The sequence below is a fragment of the Podarcis gaigeae genome (assembly GCF_964106915.1).
Source record: "Podarcis gaigeae genome assembly, chromosome: 15".
Lineage (NCBI taxonomy): Eukaryota > Metazoa > Chordata > Lepidosauria > Squamata > Lacertidae > Podarcis > Podarcis gaigeae.
The window spans coordinates 44,512,899-44,540,395 of NC_139692.1; the positions used below are offsets into that span (position 1 = coordinate 44,512,899).

Genomic DNA, 27,497 nt, shown 5'->3' on the forward strand with positions numbered 1-27,497 from the left:
TTAATAAATACACGAAATTGTTTATTTAAAAAAAACACACACAGAGAGAATGAGAGAGAGGCAGAGAAAGGAAGTCAGGAGCAGAAATCGTAGCTGCTCCTCCCTAACACCCCTGCGGGAGAAAACTGATTCCAAAAACAGGACAGAGGATGAAGGATCCACTCAAAGACTCTGGGGCTCCCTGTACAAAATATGGCTCTGTGATGGAGTAGGGGGGCAGGGGGGCCTCTCCCTGCCCTACTGCTCCCCCCACTAAACAGGAGATCGATCCAGGCAACTGAGTGGGCGGCAAAGGGGTCCAGGCACAAGGAAGGAAGATTATTGGGGTCAGTAGCCTCGAGATGCTGGCCAGTGGCCGTACCTGGAAGATAGAAGGGGCCTCGGCCTCCTCAAGTGTCCGTCCAAAGCGACTGCAGGGCATCCCTGAGAGACCACCGAGGGAGACAGATAGAAAGACAGACAGACAGACAGATAGACAGGCCCCCATTTAGGAACACATTCTTCCCAGGGCTAGGAAAGCTGGCTTTTTTGGTGGGGGGAGAGAAGGAGGGATCTGGTGGAAGACTGGCCCATCACAAAGCCAAAAGCCCCAGTGCGCTCTCCCTCTCACTGAGGGACCCCCCCCCCTGCACACCCCAAAGCCAACCCTGCCGTTTGTCGTGGAGAAAGGGTCAAGCGTTCTTCCTGCCTCTTGAACCCAAGGACAAAGACCAGGGCAGGATGCTCTGGAAGAAGAGCTGAGGAATTATTATTTTTGGGGGGGAGGAAAACAGAGGCAGCCCAGCTGCTTTGGGGGGGGTGGGGGTGGGGAGGAGATGGTCTCAAGGCAGGCAGGATTTCCTCCTTCAGCTGAAGCACGTTAGCACCATTGGGGGGGGGGGGAGGCTGAGAATCAATCCAGAGGTCAGGACTACAAAGGGCAAGTTGGGCAAGACAAGAGTACAATATTTTCAGATGCAAAACTCTGATGCAGCACTCTGAAGAATCATAGTCTGAAGGGACTTCCAGGGTCCATTTAGTCCAATGCAGGAATCACAGCTAGAGAACCCCCCTACCCAAAAAATCTCTGCTTAAAAACCTCCAGGGAACCGTATAATCACAGACTTGTAGAGTTTCAAGGGTGCACCAAGGCTCATCCAGTCTGACCCGTTGCAAAGCAGGAACTGATTTAATCCTGTCCTCCTGGGGAAGAAGGAGCTCAGGAGATGATTTTCTGTGGGATCTCCACCGAGGCCTTGATGAAGACGGCGTTGTCCCTCACGTAGTTGCGCTTCTTGATGTCCTCGTGGGAGATGAACTTGGGGTACCCGAACCCCAGCAGGCTCTCGTCCAGGGACGTGCGCCCCGCCCCGGGCTTCTGGAAGTTCTTCCAGTTGGGATCCGGCAGGAAGGTCTCGGTGATGTGCTGCGGCTTGGAGAGCGAGGGGTCGCTCTGGTCCAGGAGGGAGAAGGTGACCCGGTAGGCGAAGGGCCACTCCAGGAGGTTGTCGTACTGGCCGGGCAGGACGCGGATGTAGACCGAGAGGTGGCTGCCCTCGCCGCTGCCGTTCCCGTTGAGGAAGGCCGAGACCTGCAGCCGGTAGCCGTAGCGGTGGGTGTAGAAGGGGGGGCTGAAGGACTCGAAGTTGCTGCGGGCCTTGGCCTCCTGCAGCTTGCGGGCATAGTCGGCGATCTTCCAGATCAGGACGCCCTCGCTGCCCACCGCCAGCTCCTCCACCTCGCGGCGGAGGTCCCCCAGCTCCTGCCGCTGGCGAGCCACCAGGGCGCACATCAGGCCCAGGTGCATCTTTGTGCTCTCGTCCAGGTGGCGGCTCATGGAGAGCTTGGGGCACTGCGGGGGGGGAGGAGAGAGACCGGGACATCGTAAGAACGAGAGGCCAGCCTGCTGGGATCAGGGCAGAGGACCGCCTGATCCTTACAGAATCACGAGGACTAGGAAACCGGAGGAAAGGAAGCGTCTTGTCTGAACGCTGAATTCTGTAGTTCGGGTCAAAGGAAATAAGAGGAGCCCAGGCAGGATCAGGCCTGCCTAGGCCAGCCTCCTCTTCTCACAACCAGATGCCCCTGGAGGGAAGCCCGCAAGCAGGATTCGAAGACAAGACCGACCTGCGTGTAAGAACAGCTCGCTGCTTCAGGCCAGTTGCTCAGCTAGCGCAGCCTCCCGTTCGCACAGTGGCCGGCCAGATGTCTATTATGGGTAACCTGCAAGCAGGATCTGTCTCTGACTGGTTGGTGGTCACCAACAGCCTTCTCCTTCTCCCTGGATCTGCCTAGTCCTCTTTCAAAGCCACCCAGGATTGTGGCCACAGCTTCCCCCTCCTGCCTTTCTTGCACAGGGACTTCAACACTGGACTACTGCAGTGTGCTCTAGGCGGGGCTTCCCTCGCTCCTGATCCGGAAGCTGCCGTTGGTGCAGGATGCTGCAGCCCGATTGCTGACTCAGGAGGGAGGCCTTGTCGGCACTTAACTCCTGCGCTCAGAGAACTGCACTTGCTTTCGGGCCACGTTCAAGGCCTTGCTATTAATATACAAAGCCCTTAACAACTTGGGGCCAATTTGCCTGTGAGATCCGCTGACCCCATCTAGGCCTCTTCGCTTGGGAGAACCAGAATTGTCACCTCTGCCACGTGAGAGCCCTTCTGCATTTATAAGAACTTGGTCCTTTAGTGTGGCAGAACCTGCACTTTGGAACTCCCTGCCTATTGATATCCGGCAGGAGCCTTTGCCGTCCCCTTTTCGGCACCTGCTGGAGACATTTTTGTCTAAACAAGCCTACCCAGATGTTTAGAAAGCTGGGACAAGTTTTAACTTGTTTCTAGTTTGTTGTTGATTTTATCTTTGGGGTGTTTTAAAGAGCTGCTTTAATGATAATTTTATTGTTTTATTCTCTTTCCAAACCACTTTGAGGGTTGTTATCCAGAAGCTAGACTCCTCTTGTTTCCTACAGTGGCCTTCTCCTCACTTGCCCCAGACTCTGGCATTCAGAGGTAGACTGTTCTGCATCCTGGAGGCTCCACACCAAGCAGCCTTTGATTGCCTCTTCCTCTTCCAGAAATTTGCCTAACCCCCCTTTATTAAAAGCCCTCTCAGCCTACGGCCATTGTAAGACACATCCTAAGGCAGCAGCAAGGTCCGACAAGTCAACGACAGCCCTGCGGTGAAGGAGGACCTGTTTCAAACCTGCAACGATCTGCTGGCTTTCACACAGTCCTCAAAAACCCTTCTAGTTAATTGATAATGCCCACAAATAAAATGGGAACTGTTCACCCATTGCTAAAAGAAGGAAAATGGACCTCCCCATTTCAGAAAACCTGCCCCCTTTTTAAATCACCCCTCTCATTCTCTGTTATTATATTCCCCCCTCGGAGCTGAAGGCAGTGTAAACATCTTTCCCCCTTAAACTCACAACAACCCCGTGAGGAAGAGCTGGCCATGGCAATGACTCTGAAAATAACACGGCAGTAACTCTGAAAGGCTTGTGCCGCAGCGGAGAGTGTTTTGGATGCCCGGCCTTGTCAGAGAGCGAGACTGGGGCGAGGGGCAGGCACAGCAGTAAAGGAAAGGCTGCATGAAGGGAGGAGGAAGGCCTTACCCGGTGCTTGCAGCCAGCTTCCTTGAAGGGGCAGAGCGCCAGCGCCGTGGTGCAGTTCTCTTTCAAGTGCCCACTGAGGTCTTCCCTGGCGATGCTGGGCACCCCACACTGGTTCGGGCAAGGCACAGGGTAACGCGGGCACTGATACTCGTGGTTCTGGGGGAGCGGAGGAAGAGGATTCAGACAGACTCTGAGACAGTTTGCAAGGGGGTAGACTAGAGAACTAGGTGACCGGGGGGGGGGGGGGGTCCCTCTTCAGCTCTGCAATTCTAGGATTCTTGGGAGGTTTCTAAGGTTGGGAGGTTTTTTTAGCTGCAAATCCTGCACTGCAGGCGGTTGGAGTAGATGCTCCTTGGGGGGCCCTCCCGACTATTAACAGTTCTACTAAATCCTTGTTAAGGTTTTTCATAATACAGTAAGATTTGGAAAACTAATGTAAATAAGAAAAAGAAAACAGCCCTGTATTAGGAGCTTTTTAATGCTTGATGTAAGATTTTTTTCTTAAAGTTTTTCAGAATACATATGAAATAATTTTTTTAAAAATAAAAATTGTCCAGTAGCACCTTAGAGACCAACTAAATTTGCTGGACAATTTTTTAAATTTATTTTGTCTGCGTCATACCAACACAGCTTCCTATCTGAATCTAAATTCATAATACGGTAAGATTTGGAAAACCAATGTAAATAAGGAAATGAAAGCAGTCCTGTATTGGGAGGTTTTTAATGCTTGATGTTTTTAGAAATGTTGTAAGCTGCCCAGAGTGGCTGGGGAAATCAGGGTATAAATAATAAAAGTATTATTATTATTTAAAAGAGCAAATTAAAGGGAAAAGGAAAGAAGCCATTCTGCTACGCTCTGGAGCTTGCCAAGGGCTCCCCTGGTCCTCCTGCCCTCCCTGGCGCAGGTCCCGCCTTCTCCCGGGTCCCACCTGGATGGTGTCGTACAGGAACTCCTTGCTGCAGTAGCCGCAGGGCTGCGTGCGCTTGGGGCACTCAGAGAGCATGTGCTGAGACAGCAGCCGTCGCATCATCCGGGCGCCGCACTTGTTTTCACAGTAGACGCTCTCCTGGGGACAGAGGCCCTGGTGGTTCTGGGGGGGGGAGAGGGGGAGAGCCCATGGGGTTAATACGGAGGGAGGGGGCACCAGAAGGACCCCTCCTGCCTGGGCATCCTCTCTGTGGGAAGGGCCACAGCTCAAGGGCAGAACAGAACCTGCTTGGCAGGTTCAAACCATCTCCAGGCAGCGCTGGGGCAGAGTTCTGGCCAGCAACCCAGGACAGCTGCTGCCGGTCAGTGTGAACAACACCTCGCTAGGAGGGCCAAAGGTCTGGCAGCATTTGGCAGCTTCCTCTGTTCCTTAACTGAGACCCATGAGGACCAGGAATCTCAATTATTATTATTTTTTTAGGCGAAGGTCTGTAGCTCAGGATCTCTCCCTGGTTTTTCAGCCCCACCCCCAATTATTTACGTTTAAATATATGTTACGATTACTGGCATGCTGGCAGTGAAAACATACAAATAAAAATTTATTAAATCCATTTTTAAAAATTCATTAAAAGCACACAATAGCAAATCACTGCATGACAGTTATTGATAGCAGCAGTTACACACATAGACCTATTTTGTCTTTCTGACCATTTGCTCGACTTGAAAATCAGAAAGTAAACATACAAACTGCATTGTGACATTTTAATTTATTTTTTAAAAATAAAATAAAAATGGATTTAATAAATTTGAAAGTCGAATGGACTTCTGGAAGTGACAGAGCCCCTCTTCTTTCTCTGGGCTAAATCTCAGCCAAACTGGCCTCTCTCCCCTTGCAAAAAAAACCAACCTCACAACCCGTCTCCCCATTCTAATGCTAAGCTTTCTGTTGCCTCTTAGATGCCGCTGACATTTCGAGGAGCTCTGTGACATCACAGCAGCCCAGCCAATGGCAGCAGCTCAGCAGGGCCGGCGAGTGGCCTGAGGTGGGTGCCTTTTGGACGAGGGTCTATCCTGACAACGGAAACGGACCCCAAAGTTTTGCTCCACGGATGCCCCGGATGCCCCACGGCCAAGAGACCCCGCCCCCTTTCCCAAGCCCCACCCCTCTGGCCCCGCCTCCTCACCTCGTAGGCTTCCCCCGTGAAGTCGGCCCCGCAGAACTCGCACTTGAGGTGGCGCTGGGGGCAGTCGTGCTGCACGTGGGGCGGGAGGTCCCGGCGGCTCAGCTTGGCCCCACAGCGGTTGGGGCAGGGCACCACGTTGTAGCTGCACGTCCCAAGGTGCACCTGGGCAAGACGGGGGGGAGCAGGATGGGGGGGGTGAGCCAGAAAACGTCTTTCTTTCCCCAGCCCTCTTCACACAGGTCAGGGAAGCGAGGGCCACCAGGTTTGATTCCCAGGAAGGTCTAAGTTAGATACCCTTTGTGGAGGGCTGCTGCCAGCCAGTGTAGGCAATATTGAGCTAGACAGGCCAATGGTCTGACTCTGCCGAAGAGATCCTATTTCAAACCCTTAACCCAGAACCATGAGGACTATCATCTTAACTTCCTAAAAGTTTTAGGACTTGTAGGGACAGAACTACCTGAATTGTACAGAAATTTATTCATGTCGGCTACTACAGCAGCAAGAATGTCACTTGCCCAAAATTGTTAAAAAGATGTCCCAGCAAAGGAAGAATGGATACAGAAACTTATGGAACAATGCAGAAGTGGCGAAACTCACAGGAAGAAGAAGAAATCAAGATAACAAACTTTTTGTAAAAGAATGGAAATGGTTGATCGATTATTTACAGATAAATTGTAAACAGATAAAAACATTAGCAGGATTAGTGTAATAACCTGCAGTTTTAAAAGAGTATATGTCTACAGTAAATAATAAAATGAGCAAGTTAAACAAACTTGGATATGCAGAAGATATTAAGAAGAGCCAGTGTGGTGCAGTGGTTAAGAGCGGTAGTCTTGTAATCTGGGGAACCGGGTTCGAGTCTCCGCTCCTCCACATGCAGCTGCTGGGTGACCTTGGGCCAGTCACACTTCTCTGAAGTCTCTCAGCGCCACTCACCTCACAGAGTGTTTGTTGTGGGGGAGGAAGGGAAAGGAGAATGTTAGCCGCTTTGAGACTCCTGAAGGGGAGTGAAAGGCGGGATATCAAATCCAAACTCTTCTTCTAAGAAATAAATTTAAGGAACTGCCAAAAGAGGGGGAAGGAAGTCAAATGCTGGAATGTCAAACTAATTGTAAAACTAATGAAATGTAGAAATTAGGAAAGTATAAATAAAAGCCTAAAAAACCCCAAAACCCATCTTAACTTCCTTTTTAAGGAATGGGCCCCAGCTCTGTGGTCCAGAACCATGGGGACTACAGTCTTAACCTTATTTTTAAGGACTGAAGCCCAGCTCTCTGATCCACAATGCTTTATTCAAAACCATGAGAACTACAACCTTAATCTTACTTTTTAAGGGATGGACCACATTAGGTCAAGGGAAGATGAGCGCCGTACCCCACCAGTACCAGGAGGGTTGAAGGCTCCCCATCCCTGGTTTTTCCAGCCTGTCTCCTCACCTGCAGATGGCGGATGGTCCCGCTCCACCGGCACCCCTCCTCGCTGTGTATGCACCGGATGGTCAAGCTCAGGACCTGAGCCTCCAGTTCTGGGTCTGGGTAGATCTGGGAAAGGAAAGGGGAAATATGAGACGCAAAAAAGCACCTGCATGACAGAATTCTTTCCTTATTTTGATTAAAACAATTATTTATTACAAAACAATTTACACGTAACACAAACAGGACAAAAAAACCCCACAGAAACAAACACAGACACTAACTAACAACATATCAGTTACAGATAGGTAGCCGTGTTGGTCTGCCATAGTCAAAAAAAATTCCTTCCAGTAGCACCTTAAAGACCAACTAAGTTAGTTCTTGGTATGAGCTTTCGTGTGCGTGTGCATGCACACGAAAGCTCATACCAAGAACTAACTTAGTTGGTCTTTAAGGTGCTACTGGAAGGAATTTTTTTTAACAACATATCATTAACTTCCGATTCATCTCATTGTACTTTTTAAACTTTATTAATCTATACGCACTTCATAATTATTATTTTTCTGTTACTTATCAAAAGAAATTTTACTTTTATAGTTTCCTTATACTTCAAGATTTAATCTAAATCTGCCAGGAGATTTGCATTATCGTAATACTTTCTAAGGTATTCTTTCAATATTATCCAATCTTTGTTGACTTTCTGGTTTAAGTCTCCTCTTATTCTCCCAGTCATTTTCGCAAGTTCGCTTGCCGTTGTGGATTAAGTCGCCTTTCCAGTTTTTTGCTATTAAAATCCTAGCCACTGTGGTTGCCTACATAAAATGGGTTCTGTAGTTTTTTTTTGAATTTCAATAGACAATACAATACAAAATACAAAATGCGGCGCAGCTTTCAAGGGGCAGCAGGAGATGAGTTTTGAATGCAGAACCCACAACATGCAGAGTGTCTTCTTTCATTGATCCATTTATTTGTTTAAAAGTATTTTTATATCTTCTTTTTCCCTCTTTCCTTCTGTGACGGAACTCCTATTTGGGGACTTCTCTGGCTTTTTTCTGGCCCACATAGGACCAGTCTGGCTAGTTAGCCTTGGTGAAGACTCGACGTTTTTATCCCCAAAAAAGGTTTTGAGTTTCTGATGAAATGAGGCTGCATTTGAATGTGGTACTTTAATCTTGTATTCAAGTTGTATTTCAAACAATTGTTTTATATTTGGTGTTAGCCGCCCTGAGCCCAGTCTTGGCTAGGGAGGGCAGGGTAGAAATAAAAATTTATTATTATTATTATTATTATTATTATTATTATTATTATTATTATTCATACAATCTATATCTATTTATCTATCTCTCTATCTCTCTATCAAGAGTGACTGACAAGAAGCACCTTCTGTTCTAACATTTAAATGCCTGACGAAAGCGCTTCTATTCTGCCAGGCAATTAAGAATAGTATCTTTCCAGAATGGTTAATTTTTAACTTTTTAAATATGGATTTTACTGTACAAACTAGGTGTCTTTAGGCGAGGAGAGAGGGAGGCAAGTGGGGGAGAGGAATATGGCCCCCCTGTAGCCCTCAGTGCCTACCAAGGTTTCAGCTAGTAGAAGGAAGGGGTTCCTTAGGTGGGGGGCACTCACCTTGGCGTAGTCAAGGGGCAGCTGGTCCTCTGGACACTTGAAGACCCCCTCACTGCAGGAGGAAAAGGAACAGGTTGAGAAGCTGACCATCCCGGGAGCTTCTGTGACATCACAGCAGCTCAGCCAATGGCTCTTCCAATTAAGCTCCCCTCCCCTTAACAGTCTGTATTCCCCACTACAAAACCAGCCATCTCCCACATATGTCATGCCAATAAAAACACATTCACCAATTTGTCCTCATTTTGCACAAGTTATTACTTTCCTTGGAAACATGAGGAATGGGATCTTATTTTATCGGGGGGAAGGGCCAGTGTTAGGACATGTGTTCTGCATGCAGAAGGTTCAATTCCTAGCAGCATCTCCCAGTAGAGACCGCCCTTCCCATCTGTGCCCACGCACCCGCTTCGATTGGCGAAGCTGGCACTGTTAACGGGTGCCACACAATGCCCGTTCCACATTTGCAAGAACTCAAATCTTTTTGGGCAACAGCAGCCGCACTTTGGAACTCCCTGCCTATTGATACAAGGCAAGCCCATTCCCTGTACCAGCTCAAAACATTCTCGCTTGCTTTTCAGTCTATGGCTATTTTAACTTTTCGAGTTGTCTTCAGCTATGGTTGTCAAATTTTCCCTAAGTGATCATTTTACAGGTTTATCCTTTTCATAAACCACTTCTCCCCCCCCCCCCTTACAATCATTTATAAATGAAATGAAATATAATAATATACAGGGACTGGCAAACGTCCCCCTGCCTGAAACCATGGAGATTTGCTGCTGCCAGTCAGTGCAGGCATCACTGAGCTTGATGGACCTAACGGAAGGAAAATTCTTTCTGAAAGTCTCCCGAAACCACTCTTGTGGCAAACGCTCCCTGCCTCTCTACCTGGGGGAGGAAGCAGCCGGGCTCCTCTAATCCCTTCCATCTGTCTGAAATCCTCGCTCGGTGGGGGGACACAGCCGGCCCCATAAACCACCTGCCGCGTTGGCAGCAGAGCCCCAGGAGTGGCACGCAAGGGTGGTGGTTGGGGGGGGGGGGCTAAAACAAACAAACCTCAATAGTCGGGAGCAACCGGGCGGAAGCAAGAGCGAGCTGGGAAGAGGGCCAAATCCTGCTAATCCCAGTGTCACATCTGTCAGGCCAAGCCCTGCCCCATTTCCCACCGTGTGTCACCCCCCAGCTTCACGCCACGGGGGCCCTGCAAAGTTAACACTCCAGTCCCGGCTTTGCAGAGGAAATGGAGACCCAGGGGCCAAAGTGGGGCATTTATAGCTCACCTTTATTCTCCAAGGAGCTCAAGGTGGCCTACAAAGTTCTCCCCGCTCCTCATTTAATCCACCCAACAACCCTCCAAGGCAGGCTGAGAGGCCGTGACTAGCTTCCAAGGTCTGGCTTCTGAGTGAGGATTCGAACTCGGGTCTCTCCCAGGTCCTAGTCCGAGACCCTTAACCAGTAGGCCACCCGGGCTCCAAACTGTCTTGTGAGATGTTTCCTAATACACCCCCCCCACCCAAGCACTCTCTAACAGGGATTTCCTTTATTTTCTCTGATCTGTGTGGGGTTTTTTTTAAAGTGTTAACAGCAACAAAAAGTGCACACAAAACAGAAGAAAAGAAAGAATTAAACCATAAAGCGTCACAGGCTGGAAGGACAAAAGTACAAGGATACAGCAAAGCTCCAAAAGGATAAATAAATATCAACTCGTACAATGATTCCTTTTACAAGGAAGATTAATATTCAAAAAAGTATTCTGCACCTGTGAGCTCCATTATTCTTGAGAATAAAGGTTCAATATAGTTTCAAATAAGCCAGACATTTGCATATACTGTGCCGCAATATTTGTATAAGAGGTAAATTCGTGCTGTGTATTTGAAAAACGGTCACTCTGACCTATTTGTTATCACCTCTACATCCCAGTTTCGCACCAAGGATCTCGGGGGGCTGCCCCACAGGACTCTCTCCCCATTTCACAACAACCCTGTGAGGGAGACCAGGCTGAGAAGGCCCAAAGTTGCCCTGGCGAGCTTCCAGATGGGCAGAGTGGGGATTCGCACCCGGTCTCCCAGAGTCCTATAATCCATCGCTAACCACTACGCCTGCTGGCTAGGCACAAATTGAGAGTCTGTTGGTGTGCTCCTGGCATCTGAACTAAGCGGTGGTCAACCAGACACATTCAAAACAAAGCAAAACAAAAATACTACATTTTGAAATTTTGCTACTGCAGCAAGTCTGAGGTGACCAGAACCCAGGTGTGCAAGCCCTTATATAGACTTTTGAAATTGCCACCCTGTAGATCAAGACCACCCCCAGAAACATCATACATACATCACAGAAGGGGTATAACCCAAGACCACCACCCCGATACATCATACCTACATCACAGAAAGGGCGGACTACAGCAGAAATCTGAGTGCTTTGTTTATCTCCTGTCTGCCAGGTTACCGGTTTAATGGTCACTTGATTGGATTGCCTGGCCAGTCTTTTGCAATGATAAATACTTAGTTCCTGAGCCAAATGTGCCCTTAAGACAGGATTTGTGAAGGAAAAGACAATGGGGAGGCTTTTCCATTTTCCTTTGACCTTGCAGAAAAACATTTGCTCAATTTGGGAATCAAAATGGGTTCAAGGTTGGCCTTCCTGTGCTGATCTATGTAAGTGCTTGGTTGGTACACTTATGAACATTTAACATATATCTAAGACCTCAAAATTCCTATCACACAGGTTGGCGGCCATCTCTGCCTCCTGTGGCAGGGAGTTCCACAGTTTAACCCCGCGCTACGCGACTAATTCCTTCCTTTTCCCTCTCCTGGATCTTCCAGCATTCATGGTTCCGGTGTTATGAGAAGAGCTTTTCTCTCTTCGCATCCTCCATTCGTAAATTTCCCGTCGTGTTGCCTCTTTACTCGCCAAACCCAAAACTCTGACCTGGCATGGCTCTCACAATATTCCGATTTGCAGGGCAGGTGGTTGGACTAGAAGACCTTAGGGGTCCCCCTCCAATGCTCCTATTCTAGGACCGCTTATGGCTGTGTCTTTTAGAGCTGCTGAAACAAAGCCGGCCCGACAGATGATGAAAAACAACTTTGCCGGCTCCAGGAAACTTGAAACCAGGGGTGGCAGCTGTGGGAAAAACCAGGCAGCTGCTGGGGGCTGGATCCGAGAAGAGGCTGCCAGCGCAGGGAGAGAGCCAAGCCCTTGTCTGTGGTTTGGCCAGGAGACAAAAGAGCTGCTTCACACCAGAACAAGACGTGAGACTGCAAAAGGATGGAGGGGAGGCCTGACGCCTGGATCCTGTCCTCACACTAAAGCCAGATAAAGATAAACCCTGAGCCAGGCTCAGGGTGGCTAACACCAATAAAATCACAGTAAAAGCATAATAGGAGAAAAAGAGAAGTGGGGGGAAACCCAATTTAAAATACAGGTTAAAATGTAATTTAAAATGCGGCCTCGTTTTAAAGAAGCTGATAAATCAAGACCATAAGGTGAGGGAAACATAAGGGTCAGACTGAGTCCAAACCAAAGGCCAGGTGGAGCAGCTCTGTCTTGCAGGCCCTGCGGAAAGATGTCAAGTCCCGCAGGGCCCTGGTCTCTTGTGAACAGAGCGTTCCATCATGTCAGGGCCAGTGCTGAAAAGGCCCTGGCCCTAGTTGAAACCAATCTAACCTCCTTGGGGCTCGGGACCTCCAAAGTGTTGTTATTTGTGGACCTTAAGGTCCTCCGCGGGGCATACCAGGAGAGGCGGTCCCATAGCTACATGGGTCCTAGGCTGACCGTGGAGCCATCCTGGCTTGCAGCCATTAACAGTCTTCTCCTCTTCCATAAATTTGATCCTCTTTGAAAGCCATTCCGGTGGGTGGCTATCGCTTCAGTGGCAGGGAGTTCCAGAGCTTAACTGTGCGCTGCATGATGAAGGGCTTCCTTTTAACTGTCCTGAACCTTCCAGTGCTCAGCTTCACAAGTTCTAGTGTTGGGAGAGAGGGAGGAAAACTCCCCCCCCCCCCCGTTGCGATTCTCAGTAACTTTACTGGGAGAGTGGAGCCGATGTGGCTCTTGCCCAACGAAACGCCAGCCAGCCCCAAGTTCCTCTCTCTTATTTGCACCCAGGGACTCCGATGCCTGCAGCCCCTCCAAACAGCATCACCAAGCACACCAGGTTGCGCCACTTGCACACGGCGCTGCCCTCAGCTTCTCCTCTGAGCCAGGGAGCCCATGACGGGCAGGACACCTGGCCCAGTGGCTGTGGACCAGGCAGAGAACCTGGCTCCTGGGGGGTCGTGGGATCTGGGTCTCCACTGGGCCTATGTATCCATCACAGAGAAGCCACGATGGATCAGCAGCAGGGATGACACTCAAGCTATGTCTGCCACGAACTGTAAGCTCCTTGGGGCACAGATTCCTCTGGAACTTAAGAATTCACTTCGACAGCCCTTTGTTCGTTATGCAGGTGAGGGGCCACCACTTAAATAAACCATGGAACCAAGGAAACTAATTCCAAGTCCAGCATCCAACGTTTCTTTCTACAGCCGTAGCTTGGTTTTCGAACAGCCTAGTTCTCGAACGTTTTGGCTCCCGAACGATCGAAACCCGGAAGTGACTGTTCCGGTTTCCGAATGTTCTTTCGGAAGCTGAACATCCAGCAGGGCTTCCGCGGCTTCCGATTGGCTGCAGGAGCTTCCCGCAGCCAATCAGAAGCCACGCAGACTTCCAGAACAGATTCCGTTCGACTTCCAAGGTACGACTGGATTGCAATAGGACAGAGCTCAGCTCAACGTGCCAACAGAGGTGTGCCCTGGGGCACTTCAGAACAAAATATTATATAGCAGTTCAAACACGGCAAAGAGTCATAAAACATCTATGCATTCTTAAACATACGTCAGGAAAGGTTACAGGTCATGAGATACAAAGATCACAGGAAGGGATCACAAGGGTAATCTAGTCCCACCCCCTGCAATGCAGGAATCTTTTGCCCAATGTTGGACCTGAGATTAAAAGTCTGATGCTCTACGGACTGAGATACACGACTCCACACTGGCGTCAACTTTCTAGCAAGGTCCCAAAACATTTGGTCTCAACGTACAGCTTATCGGACAGTTGCGTCTAGGCAACCAGACCTTCAGTAAGAAGGGAGCAGCGTCATAAGTTTCTCCCCCCTCTCCTCTTCCTGCGTCTCACCGAGAGCTTCAAGGAGAGCCTGTTCAACACGTCCCTCTTTTGGCAAAACATCCTTTGCCCTTCGAAGGTCAGGTAATGTGGGGATGGAGGATGGCATTAGGGGGACAAACCACAGGCGACAAATTCAAGCCGAATGCATTCTAAAACGCTACATAATCAAAACAGGAATTTGTTTCAAAATGGGAGGTTTTCAAAGAATATTTGACAAATAAATATAGTAGTTTAAATTCTGTTGCAGCATTCGAGGAACTTCAGTAATAGTTGCAAGGTAGATATAAGGAATTAGATCTATTAAGAAAATTTTTAATTATGATAAAAGTGTGTATTGGCAATAAGTAATATGAAATCGAAATATGGAATAGACGGGAGGTTGGGTCATTAGTGTTAAGACCAATATATGTTTTATTGTTTGTTAAGAAAATTATGGGTCTATGGTCATTCCTGTGTGTAATTTGGTATTTGTGTTTTTTCTTTTTTTCCTTGCTGTATCAATAATAATTAAAACAAAAACAAAAAAAGTTACATGCAAATAAAGTGAAACACCGAAATGTTATTAAAATCAAAAATATACACCTTGGGTCTCTAATCCTTATATCACTAAGAAGAGCCAATGGCCCACCTTGGCCAGCCTCCTGTTCTCACAGTGGCCAACCAGATAGCCAAAGGGAAACCAGGAAACAGGATTTGCACACACGAGCAACTGTCCCCTCCTGCGGTGTCCAGGAACTGCCATTCAGAAGCAAGACTGACTGTGGAGGCAGAGCAGAGCTGTCCATCGCCTTCTTCTCCAGGAACTGGCACAGTTCACATTTAAAGCCACCCCAGTTTGTGGCGTCAGTTCCTCCTGTGGCAGTGAGTTCCACAGTTTAACTACACTCTGCATGACCAGGTCCTTTCTTTCACCTCTCCTGACTCTTCCTCCATGACTTCTAAGGTTATGAAAGAGGAAAACTTCTCTCTCTTTCCACTTTCCTCAATGCCATGCAAAATTGGATAAACTGCCATCACGTTGCCTCTTCCTCGCCTTTCCTCCAAACTAAAAGGTCCCAAACGCTGCCTCCTTTCTTCAGAGGGGAGCCGCTCCCTCCCCTCAATCATTTCGCTCGCCCCTTTTCCAACTCGACAATCTCCTTTTTGAGGCGAGGCGACCAGAACGGTCAGTGGCGCTTCAAACGCGGCTGCACCACAGGTTTGTGCAATGGCATTATGAGACGGGCAGCTTCATTTTCAGTGCTAGTTACTGCTCTGGCTCGACTCCGTCAGATCGGCTGCCACCCATGCTGCTCTCCCTCCTGTGCCAAGCAGGGCCTGGCGGCAACGGGAAAGCGCAGAGGTCCTTTGGGGCCACCCCTGGCCGGAAGACGCTGCGCCAAGCAGCTAGGATCCTTGGCAAGGAAAAACTTGCAGCAACGGCCAGCGGGCGCAGCGTGTGTGACCTGTCTGGGAAGGAACACACACATGTAGCCTGGCGACTGCCTCTCCTCCCCCAGCCAAGAGATGGGATTCAGCTGGGATTCCTGCGCTGAAGGGTGGGTTGGACTAGATGACCCCCAGAGTCCCTTGCAACTCCACAATTCTTTTCTTCTTCTTCTTCTAAATCTTATTAATTTTTTTTTAATTTAACATAATTGTTACAAAATATAAGCAAAATATTGCAGATGATGATGATAATAATAATAATAATAATAATAATAATAATAATAATGTTTATACCCTGCCCATCTGGCTGAGTCTCCCCAGCCACTCTGGGCGGCTTCAAATCAAGTGTTAAAAACAATATAGCATCAAATACTATTAAAAACTTCCCTAAACAGGGCTGCCTTCAGATTTCTTTTAAAGAGAAGCTAGCTGATTATTTCCTTCACATCTGGTGGAAGGGTGTTCCACAGGGTGGGCGCACTACCAAGAAGGCCCTCTGCCTGGTTCCCTGTAACCTCACTTCTCGCAATAAGGGAACCGCCAGAAGGCCCTCAGCGCTGGATACATACATACATATATATTTCAAATAAGCACATATATATATATATATGAAAAAGGAACAAAAAAAAAAGAAGAAAAAATAAAGAGAAAAAAAGAAGAAGAAAAGTTGGAAGAATTTTTTCCAAGTTTATTCTACAAATATCTCAATATGAAAATAATAATAAAATTTCATTGATTGACTTCCATCGCTTACACTGCACTTTCTATATACATTTTAAGCAACGCCACGATTCTTTGATTCCGCATTTGCTTGAGTGTGATGAAGGCAGGGGCACGGAGAGGTGGCAGGTCGCCCCAAAAGCTTGCTCTCTGAGGCAAGCCAGGCAGAATAATAGAATCATAGCTGAGAGGGGCCCACGGGTCATCTAGTCCAACCCCCTGCAATGCAGGAATCGGGGCAAAGCTTTTGGAAGAATTGCTAGAGAGGAAGGGGGGAGACTGGAAGCCTTGGCTGAGCATAAAAGGACTGGCTTGGGACTAGCTAAAGGCACTAGAGCAGGCTTCCTCCAGATGTTTTTGGCCTACAAGTCCCATGATCCCTAGCTAGCAGGACCAGTGGTCAGGGGTGATGCGCCAAGCAGCTAGGATCCTTGGCAAGGAAAAACTTGCAGCAACGGCCAGCGGGCGCAGCGTGTGTGACCTGTCTGGGAAGGAACACACACATGTAGCCTGGCGACTGCCTCTCCTCCCCCAGCCAAGAGATGGGATTCAGCTGGGATTCCTGCGCTGAAGGGTGGGTTGGACTAGATGACCCCCAGAGTCCCTTGCAGAGTCTTCCTCTCTCCCGTCCCCAAGCACTCCCCCCCCTGAAGGAACAGAGCACTGGCCTAGGGGTGTGCCCCCCACAATCTGCAAGTCCAGCTGGGTCTCGGGGCAAGGGGGCATGAAAATGTGGGGATGCACACAGAGCTATGGCCCTTTCCTTTTTTTTAATAATAAAAGAGACAGCTAAGGTTCTAGTCCTCATGGTTCCAAATTAAGAGCTTCTTGAAATAGGAACAAAGGACGCTGCCCGTGCTCAGCCTGGGGGGGGTGTGGTGAAGTGGCCCCCGGAAGCTTCTGTGTGTATGCAGAGTGCATCTCCCTGAGCCGATGCAAGCATGGAGGTGGAGGGGAGAACTGCTGAAAGGCAAGCTGGAGGGAGCAGGCAGCCCAGCTGTGGGGCAGAGTGACCTCCATCTGCATGGCTGAAGGTTGGGGAGGGGGGGGGAACCGGTTTTTCTGCCCTTCCCAGGCTGCTGCCTCAGCGCATTCCCTGCCCAGCCAAGTGTGATGGGCCCAGCAGGCTGTGGTGGGGATTAATCTGCAGCACCCCCCACCTTGGGAATTTCCAGACCCTCTAGATTTAACCCTTTGCACCCCTGGAGCTGAGCTCTGCAGGGAGAGAGACCCTGCCCCCCTCCTTTGAGCATAAAAATCACCTCCTAACCATTCCTTCCAGGTAAAACACCCCAGGAAGGTAGTCTGATTTCATCCATTTTCCAAGTAGGAACAGCAAGATGGCTTAATCGCCTGTCTTCAGGGTGTCAAGACAGCTGCTTGGCATGCAGAAGGGCTGGGGGTGCCCTTTGCCTGAAACCCTGGAGAGACTCTGCCAGTCAATGTAAGTAGTAAGGAGCTAGCTGGACCTCTGTACCATCTTCCTTTGCTCCTGTTCAAATCAGCCTCCTACTCACGACCTTGAGGACTTGAATCCTGCGTTCTTTTTAAAAGGTACAGGAAGCAAAGCACTTTCAGCCCCAGAGAGCTGCTGCCAGTCAGTGTGGCTGGCCCTGAGCAAGATGGACCAATGAACTAACTTGATCTAAAGGCGGCTTCTTCTCTCCCCCTTCTTTCCAGCCCTCTTGTGTCCTGACTCCAAGCTCAAGCCCAACCCACAAGAGGGGGCTGGATTTCAACTGCAATTCAGGGGGTTGGACTGGATGACCCTTTGGGGTCCCAGGCACAGGATCTCGTAGCCTTAAAGTGGAATCCAGCTCCTTGGCTTTGGGCTCTTGACTCTGCCCCTCCGCACACCCGTGGGGCTCAGCCCCCTATGGATCTGTTCTCTCTCTGGGGAGGCCACAGTGGAATGAAGGAAGTCAGGGGAGAAAAAATGCCTTCTGCATTCTTGAAAACACAAAACCCTTTTATGTCTCCCTCATTATCTCTCTCTCACACACAGTTGTGCATCAAGGGTCAGGCAAGCAAAGACATGCCTAGCCAAATCCCCTCACTCCGCAAGGCTTGAACCCAGAACCCCAGGAAAAGATCAGCCAAAAAGGAAAGGTTCAGGGTGTCTGCAAAGGAGCAGAAAAGTTTAGTTAGAAGGATGTGTCTGTGAAAGACAGAGAGATAAGAAGTGTCCCTATTAAATCGGTTCACGGAAAGCTAGTGTGCAGTGGTCAGAGCATTGGGCAAAGACCTGGGAGAGACCAGGGTTCAAATTCCCCCCCACTCTGCCATGAAGCTCTCAAGTGGTAACCTTGGGGGCCGGTCACCGACTCTCAGCCTGACCTACCTCGCTGGGTTGTTGTAGGGACTAGATGAGGAGTAGGACCTGGGAGACCAGGGTTCAAATCGCCACAGAGTTCACTGGGTTTGACACTGGGGGCCAATCACTGCCTCTCTCAGCCTAACCTACCTTGCAGGGATGTTGTTGTGGGGATTAAATTGGGGGGGGGGAGCCATGGATGCCACCTTGAGCTCCTTGGAGAAAAACCCGGGATATAAATGCAGTAAATAAAACAAAAGAACAAATGTATTGCATCAATTCAGCCTCAACACTTCGGGGCGAGGGGGTTGGAAACATGCAGAACTCACCAAAGGAGTGCCAAACCTGAGTCCCCCAAGGTAAGAGGAGGTTTGCAAAGATAGCTATGAAATCGCACGAAACTACTATGACCCAAACACACACACAGAGTGCACAGGCCGACCCAAACGCCTGTGCCACACCCGGGAGACACACACAAAATTTATTCTAGCAAAGGCTTTCCGTGGGTTTAAAAGGCTCGCCGGCCTTCAAGGTGCACACAAGAACTCGGGTTTTGTTTTCGCAGCAACGCTCTGGAAACGGTTACGCAAGGACGGGGCTCTTGAACTGGAAAAGCCGCTGTCAATCTGCCTCGCGGGCATCTTTTCCGCTCCGTGAATAAGTAGGCCCATAGATCAGACGCACACACTCATTCTCCGGAACACCTGGAATGGTCCCCGGCTGACTAACAGTTCGGTGAAACTCCGAAAGCTTGCTTACGTGCCAAGCAAAGTTGGAGCAATAAAGCAGCTTTGTGCATGTCGGTGTCCCCAAAGTGGAGGGGGGTCTCTGTTTGAATGCACCCCCAAATACCAGTTCCTGGGGGCAGGATGAGTGGTCTTGTGCTCACGGCACACTTCTGGGCTTGCCTTCGTTGGCTGCTACGTGCAAATGTATCCTAAGGGGGGGAAAGTCTTCTAGATATATGGTTTTATTGCATTTTTATCCACCACCCCCCACAAGGAGCTCAAGCCGGTGTACATAGTTCTCCTGCTCCCCATTTTATCCTCACAACAACAACCTTGCGAGGTTCCTGAGTGTGGCACAGGCGTTTGGGTTGGCCTGTGCACTCTGTGTGTGTGTTTGGGTCATAGTAGTTTCGTGCGATTTCATAGCTATCTTCTGAGAGTGGGTGACCGGCTTCCAAGGTCACACACCCAGTGAGCTTCGTAGCTGAGTGAGGATTCGAACGCTGGTCTCACCCTGGTCCTATCCAGACATTCTGACCCCTGTACAATTTAAGCATAGAATTTAAAGGGGCTCGCAGCATTTACACCCTGAAATATTTCGCTTAGTCGCAGCTTTGAGCCCAGCACAGAGCAAGCAGGTCTTTGTATCTCCAGCTGCTTCCATCTCAGCTCAGACCCAAAAACTCTGGCTATTGTTCTGCTACCTGGCAGCCAGGTGAAGCGGGTGGCAAGGAAGGGCTCCCGCCCAGTAGCCTGCAGGGCACCCCAAACTAGCAATCCCAGGTGCAATGCTTGATCCGCACCCCACCTGCAGCCACAACAGCTGTAGTCCTTCTCCCCTCAAATCCCTGGTTAATGCCAGACATCTAAGAAAGTTAAACATTACAGGAATGCAGGCGGCTTACTCCACCAAAGCTCAGATTCTGAGTAGATCAGGAAGTGGTTTTTTTTTTGGGGGGGGAGTGCTGGATGAGGCTCACACACTGCCTCCTCTTCCCTTCCCTGCCTCTAAAATGCAAACAGCCGAAGGCCAACCTGGCAGGGTTGTTGGGAAGCTGCAAGGAGGCGAATTGCAAAGCGACCTTGGTGCCAATATGCTAAGCACCTCTCCCGCGCCCCCCCCCCCCAAGGGTCCCCACTGCCTCGCAGGCCTCTCTGCCGTTACATACCCCCCCCCCCCAAGCAGCTTTTCTACAAAGGCCAGAAAAATTCACTTAAGCAGACAAGCAGTCCCTGCTTGTTAGTTAGAGAGATCTTATTACAAGAGGGGTTGGCAGAAAGAGAGAATTCCCAGCTTTTTTGGGGTGGGGGTGGGCAGAGGAGATCAGTGCTACAGCCCCTCCCAGATCCCCAACACTTAACTATTCAACGCCCAGGGAGATCCGGGAAAACTTACTGCCTTTACCCACGAAACACAAACATATACAGAGTCACGCCTCTGCAGAGTCAAGGGAACAGCCTGACCACAGGGCACCTGAGCGAGGGAGAGGCTTGAACCCTGGACTGGAAGGGAAGGGGAAAGGCAGATGTTTGTAATTGCGATGGGAAATCAGGGGTGGGCAAGAGGTAAATGGGATTAGGTGGTCTTTAGGGGGGGAATTAGAGGGAAGGCGGGAGCTAGCTGGTTAGCAGGCCAGGATTATTATTATTTATATTTGTAGGATTGTAGAGTTGGAAGGGACCCCCAAAGGTCATCTAGGCCAACCCCCTCTTGCAATACAGGAAATGACAGCTAAAGGAGCCCTGACAGATGGCTATCAAATCCGTTCCACTGCTGACCAGCTCCCTTCAGATATTTGAAGAGGGCTCTCGTATTACTGCTACTACTACTATTTCTTTGTTGTCTTCCTTACAGAAATAGCTTTGCAACTGGGTTGTTTGGAATATATGTGAAACATTCTTTTATATTGTCTGAGTTGACTTCAGAAGCTGCCTCGGGAGGGCTTTGCCCTGCATTTTTTCTGAGATTAAATATCAAGAAATATTTGCCAGCCAAGAGCATTCTCATCTTCCCAGAGGACGGGGGAACAGCATGTGGCCACCACCAGGCTCCTGCTACCCCATGTAGCCAATGTTGGGGGTCAATGGGAGCAACAGCTCTCCAGAGTTTCCTGAGAAATAAAGGTGCCAGTCCTCATCGTTCCAAATAAAAGGGCTTATTTAAACAGGAACATGGGAAGCTGTTGTGTCAGACTGCTATTCTAGCTAGCTCAGCCGTGTCTGCCAACACTGACTGGCAGCCATGGCTCTGCAAAGTTTCCTCCCCAGCCCTACTTAAGGATTTTGTGCCTCGGACCTTCTGCATGCAAAGCAGGGGCTCCGTCACTGAGATACAGCCCTTCCCCAATCCAGACACCTGATCCATCTAGCTCAGTATTGTCTGCACTGGCTGGCAGCAATGGCTCTCCTGGATTTCAGAGAGGGTTTCCCAGCCCGAGCTGGAGATGCCAGCGGGGATTGAGACTGGGTCCTTCTGCCTACAAATAAGAAAGTGCTTCATCAATCAGTTACGGCCCTTTCCCTAAAAAAGAATGCAAGACACTAGTCCTCATGGTCCTGAATTTAAACAGGAAGGGAGGACGGAAGCCGCCTTAATTATACGCAGACAGATCCAGCTAAGCCTACTGCAAAAGGGGGTGGGGTTCTCCACTGAGGACCCAGCTGTGGCTCTCCTGCTCTGCTGGGTGGGTGCTGGGTCCAACCCAGCCGGACTCTGATTCAGAGGTTCAAATCATGGAGTTAAGGGACAGATAACCCCAAACCTCAGCCACGCCCGGGGGGGCTCAGAGGAGCCCCCAGATCTGTTTCCCAAGGCTTGTCTCCCTCGGACGAAAGGAGACGTCAGTCCTTGCTGGCTTCAACAGGCAGAAGAGACTTATTGGATCAAACAGACCCCTCCGCAAAAACAACCCCACCCCGCAACCTAGCCCAGCATCCCGCTTCCAACAGAGGTCAGCAATAAATCCACAAACAGGCCCCAGCGTTGGCTCCCAACAACAGATAGTTCGCGGTAGACTGCCGCTGGAGACAGAGGCTTTATTTCAGCTCATCGCCGACCATCCGCGAAGAAGGCACCCCTCTTTTTCCGAGGCCCTTGACAACCGGGGGGGAGGGGGGAGGACAGGAGGGGCCCTTCAAGGTGAGTCAACAGCAGGCAGAACAATAGAAAAGAATGAGGTGGGAGAGGGAGGGAGCCCAGCAAGACTCCGCGCCGCCGCACTCTGCACACGCTCAGAGAAGCGGCCTATCCCATTTGCCGCTGCCGAGCCAAGCGTTGGGAAATGGGGGGAGCCCCCAAGGAGGGAGGCGGGTGGGGGCCCCTCCAGTTCTCCCTAGGAATGAAGCGGGCGCGGAACAAAGGAGAAGGCGAGCCCGGGAGGCGGTGGCGGCGCGGTGCGCCCAGGGCGCGCGTGCGGGGCTCTCCAAGCAAGCGCGCTTTGGAGAGGCGCGCAGGGGCCGTGCGCCTCCGTCTTCCTGCGTCCGGCCCGGCTCCTCCTTCCGCGGGGACTGACCTGAGGAATTCCTGCAGGCAGGTGTCGCAGAAGCGGTGGCCGCAGGTGGAGACGCGGACGGGCTCGCGCATGGCCTTGGCGCACAGCGGACACAGCAGCCGCCGCTTCGGCTTCTCCAGGAACTTGTAGTCGAAGCCCGGCATGGTCCCGCCGGCCTGCCGGGGAGAGGCGCCTCCGCAGGCCCCGCGCCGCCCCTGTCGCCTCCTGCGCCCGCCGGCCTCGCAGGTCCTGCCGGGCGACCCCTCTCCCTATTGTGTGCAGCGCCGACTTAGGCTCGCCTAGGCAAGGCAACGCCACGCCTCTCCGCCTCCTTCCCCTCCCCGCGCTCTCTCCGCCTCCCCTCCCCGCCTCGGGAGGGTTGCCAACTTCGCTCCTCTCCTCCGCTCCTCTGCCGTCGAGGGACGCTTCCCCGCTTCTCTGGTTTGGGTGGTTCTTTATCTTCTATTGCAGGCTGAGCCTCCCCTCGCCTTCTCTTTCTTTTTTTTTGGCTTGGGAGGGCTGCCAACTTTGCTCCCCGCCCCCCCGCTTTTGAGAGAGAGCATTCTGTTCCCCAGGTTTGGAGCGCTGGGGTCTTTCTTTTTCCACAGCTGCAGGCGCCATACCTGGAAGGCAAGGAGAAGCAAATGCCTCTGACTAGCAGTCGCTGGGAATCTCAAGTGCAGAGAGTTGCTGCTGTTCACTCTGGTCCCTCTGGGGGGGTCACCGTGAGAGCAGGAGTCGGGACTAGGTGGGCCGTGGGCCTGATCCAGCTGCAGAGCTCTTGGGGCAAATGGGGAGGGTCTGCCAGCAACAGAAGAAAAACCAGCCCTCCAAACCAGAGAAGCGTCCCTCTCTGATGGCCAGTAATGGCCCACATACTACCAGCTGCTAATCCACCACCCAGAGAGGAATAGCTAGGCTTCCTTGCACCTTTGGCAAAAAGCTGTATCAACACGCCTCTCCCTGGTACCTTTGGCAATTGCTGGCTCTCTTAATATTTTTGTGATTTTTGCATCCCTGTGCCCTTAGCAGGGTCCAGCCTGGCCAATGCCTGGGTATGTTTCTGCCTCCAACGGCATTGGCCAGGCTGGACCCTGCCAAGGGCACAGTCCTGGGGAGGCAAATAACACCTGATTCCACCCTGATACCACCTGGTTCCACCCTGATACCACATGGTTCCACCCTGGTTTGCATCAGGAGGTGACTTGCTGTCTAAAAACAAACTGGGGACCCCCTTCACGTCCTCCCACTCCCCTACACTCTCATCTGTAGAGAAGCAGACTCTTAATCTCAGGGCTGGGGGTTCAAACCCCACATTGGACAAAAGATCACTGCATTGTAGGGGGTTGGGCTAGATGCCCCTCCAGGGTCCCTTCCAACGATTCCAGGATTTGCCAGGGCCTGCGGAGAAGACAGCTGCTTCTCACTGAGCTTGAGTAAAGAGCTTCCCTTGCCGCCCCCAGTTTCTCTCTCTCCCCGTCTCTTGGTGGCTCAAGCACATGTGTGTGTGTTCCTCATCAGTGGTTGCCGTGGGAGGACTGCACAGCTGCAGGATGGGTGTCTAACTCCTCTCCACGCCCCCAGACCACAGCAGACCACCAAGTTAAGGGCCATGGAGACAGTACACAGCTGCTCTTGATTTCAGCTGGTGCAGGGGAATGTGGGGGGGGGTGTGCAGTGTGGGCCCTCTGCCCTGTTTGTGACACAAAACTACATCTACACACACACACACACACACACACACAAACCCCCAGGGAAGAGAAGATGCAAATCTGCTGCATTTTCCCTTTGATGCACCAGATTTCTGCTGCCTTCCTCTCCTGCTTCTCCAACTCTCACCTACTTTCTTTAATTAGCTAGCAGGAGATTCCTCTCCCCACCCCCATATCAGGAGAAGTTGGAGCCCCCAGATGCATATAGCATCACATACACACTCCATTGCTGAACCCTGTGATCTACTTAGAAGGAACCATCTTCACAACATGTATAGATTAGAAACCAGGAATTCGGATGAGTCTGTGGCCCTGGGCTCACTTGGAAGTCTATCAAAACACCCAGCAGAGGACAGATGCCACAGGGGCTAAGTCACTGCCCCTTGCCCAAAATTCCCCCCAAAGCAAAATTATTTTCTGATGCCACCACTGTCCAGGTGAGTTACTGTATTTCTGTTTTATTTATTGTGTTTATATTCCAGCTTTTTCTCCAAGGAGCTCAAGGTGGTTCTTATCCTTCCTCATTTAATCCCCAGTGGTGTAGGTCAGGCTGAGAGGCGATGACTGGCCCCTTTCTAGCCCCCGAGAGGAGATTTGAACTGTGTTCTTTTCCAGGTCCAGGTCCAACACCCCTACCCTACCCTACACTTCACAGGCAAGTTAAGGATAAATTTGGAACGTCTGGTTTCACTGGGCCCAAACAAGCCCAAAGGCATCAGTGGCTGCAAGGCAGGATGTCCCCTCACTTTTTCTGCAGCTCAGACACCAGCTTCAAAAGCAAAAAACAAGGCCTTGCAGATCACAGAATCATAGTTGGGAGGGACCACAAGGGTCATCTAGTCCAACCCCTGCAATGCAGGAATCTTTTGCCCAATGGGGGGCTCGAACGCACAACCCCGAGATTAAGATGCTGTACCAACTGCGCTGTTTAGAGCATCCTGCAGGCAAAGTCAATGCAAAAATGGACGTTTCATATTCCAACTCAAAGCCTTTGTCCATCTAGCCTGGTTCTGCTCTCTGACTGGCAGCTGCTCAGGCAGAGAAGGGGTAGGTGTGTCTTTTGCTGCTAAGAGCCTGTTAACTGGAGAACCTGAGGACAGGTGCTCTGCTACTGAGCCCTGGCGCACACTGACCAATGTGGCAGCCTTTTGTGGTCAGCAGCCCAGCGTGGCAGCTTAGAGAGGCCGAATGATGTGTGGAACAGTCTCAATTGTTCAAGAAAGGGCTAAACAGCGCAATAAAAGCCCAAGCTGCTGGATCAGGCCGAGGGGGGGTGGACACTTAGCCCAGGATCCTGTTCTCACAGGAGCCAACCAGATGCCCACATGTAAAACCACCAAGCAGGCCCTGAGCACAACGACAGTAACTCTTCCCGTCTGCAATTCCCAGCAACCCTTAATCCGGGGTACACTGCCTCTGGCAGTGGGGGCACAACGCAGCCATTGTGGCCTGGAAGCTGCCGCTTGCCCTGCCCTCCAGGAGTTGTTCTGAGCTTTGTACCTCTTATCAGCTGGCTGTCCTGGAGGGGTCTGCTTGTTCAAAGTCCCTTGACCTTCTTCCGCTGGCTCCACATGTCGGTCGCACAGAGGGATCCTGGATCTGTGTCGACACACAGCCCTCAAAGCGCCAGGCTCCTCCATCTCCAAGCAGCCTGGGCAAGTTTACCGAGTTCAGCCTCTCTCTCTCCTGTCAGGGCAGTCTCAAGCACATTTCTCTCTCGAGCTCAAGAAGGGGAAGAGAAGCACGTCACAAAACGGTCCGATGGCAGCGGGAAAAGCTATGCAAATTGAGCATAGGCCTCGTGAGTTTTGACTAGTGTCTGGGTCTTGCAGCTCCAAAGAGTAGCATCCTCCGCCCCACTGCTCAGGGAATGAATGGGGCCTCCCCAAAAGCAGGCCGGGACAGGACACTGTGGCTTGGGGCCTTTCCTGGGGTGGCAACACGGAAGTTGGGCAGTAGCAGAACAGCTTCTCCCTCTCTACGCCTCACGCCCATCCACTGAAGCTGAAGGTTGGAAAAGTCAGGGCAGTTAAAAGGAAGTCCTTCCTCACGCAGCACAGTTAAATGGTGGAACTCACTGCTGCAGGAGGCAGGAATGGGCACCAACTTGGATGGCATTAAAAGAGAGTTAGACAAATTCATAGAGGAGGAGTATGGATGGGAATTAGCCATGACGGCTCGTCAGAGGCAGTGATGCTTCTGAATGCTGGTGGTTGGAGGGGAGAGGGCTCTTGTGGTCAAATCCTGCTTTGGGGGCACCTGGGAGACCACTGTGAGAACAGGGCCTGCTCCAGCAGGATCTTCTAAGGTTCTGGTGGTCTCCTGTGTGCACTGCGTCACTTTGGGCTACAGGTCCATGAGACCTCTGGTTCTTTTCCCCTTTGGACAAGGCTGGAAGCTTATTCCCTCCAGCAGTGCCTTTGCCTTGCCACTGAGCACCTGAAGCAAAATGCCTGCCTGGGTTTCCATGGTGGCCGAGACAAAGAATGTCTGTATGTGGGAAGGGGGGAGGCCGCTCCTCCACCCCGGCCAAGGATATGCCTCAACTTGCAGATCAAACAGATCCCTTTGCGGCTTCTCTCTCTCTCTCTCTCTCTCTCTCTCTCTCTCTCTCTCTCTCTCTCGGCAGGTTGCTGGGTTAGCCGACAACAGGCGGTTAATTTGGTCAATGGCCTCCGCCCAGGCTCTGCTGACCACATTTGAGGGTACAGAAGAACCTCTGTGCAGGGTCAGGTCAAAGGTCAGCCTGAGACAGCGCCCCCTCCGATGCCTTGGGGAGGCTCACAAGGGAGAGAGAACAGATGAAAACCCTCCTGCTGGATCAGGCCCATGTCCCCTCTAGTCCAGCATCCTGTTCAGACAGGAGCCATCCAGATGGCCATTATGGGAGACCAGCAAGGAGGATGCAAGCGCAAGAGCAACTCTCCCTTCCTGTGGCTCCAAAAGCATCCCTGCCTCCGACTGCAGAGGCAGAGAGGAGCCATTGTGGCTAGTGGCCTCTCCTCCGCTGTGTTTGCCCGGTCTTCTTTCAGAGCCGTGTGAAACACTTTCTCTTTCTTGTCCTGACACTTCCCCATTCAGCCACATGGGATGCCTATGAGTTCGAGTGTTACGAGAAAACTTTCTCTTCACTTTTTCCATTCCAGGCATCATTTTATAAATGCCTATCCTGTCGCCTCTTCCTCGCTTTTTCTCTCAA

General features: G+C 50.8%; 1 protein-coding gene across 3 annotated transcripts; it reads right to left on the minus strand.

The window, feature by feature from the left end:
* On the minus strand, positions 1-26,070 carry TRAF4 (TNF receptor associated factor 4). Of its 3 annotated transcripts, none has more exons than XM_083715196.1 (7): positions 25,799-26,070; positions 8,746-8,797; positions 7,141-7,245; positions 5,705-5,866; positions 4,522-4,683; positions 3,593-3,748; positions 1-1,831 (listed from the first exon to the last, which is right to left on the minus strand). In XM_083715196.1, exons 1-7 carry the CDS (start codon positions 25,936-25,938, stop codon positions 1,199-1,201), a joined length of 1,410 nt encoding a protein of 469 aa, XP_083571322.1. In that variant the 5' UTR covers positions 25,939-26,070; the 3' UTR covers positions 1-1,198. The 3 variants fall into 3 exon arrangements, with proteins under 3 accessions (XP_083571322.1, XP_083571321.1, XP_083571320.1); XM_083715195.1 differs by lacking the exon at positions 25,799-26,070 and adding an exon at positions 22,608-22,888; XM_083715194.1 differs by lacking the exon at positions 25,799-26,070 and having other exon boundaries at positions 8,746-11,326.
* Positions 26,071-27,497: the final 1,427 nt, after the last annotated feature.

What these genes read in the sequence shown, in the direction of transcription:
- TRAF4 (XM_083715194.1), bottom strand. Translation starts at nt 8,952, where the DNA reads ATGACATATGTGGGAGATGGCTGGTTTTGTAGTGGGGAATACAGACTG. An exon ending in TGCCCCTTGACTACGCCAAG is followed by an intron (nt 7,246 to 8,745) that starts GTGAGTGCCCCC and finishes TTCCTTTCCCAG; the next exon opens with ATCTACCCAGACCCAGAACT. An exon ending in GGACCATCCGCCATCTGCAG is followed by an intron (nt 5,867 to 7,140) that starts GTGAGGAGACAG and finishes CGTCTTGCCCAG; the next exon opens with GTGCACCTTGGGACGTGCAG.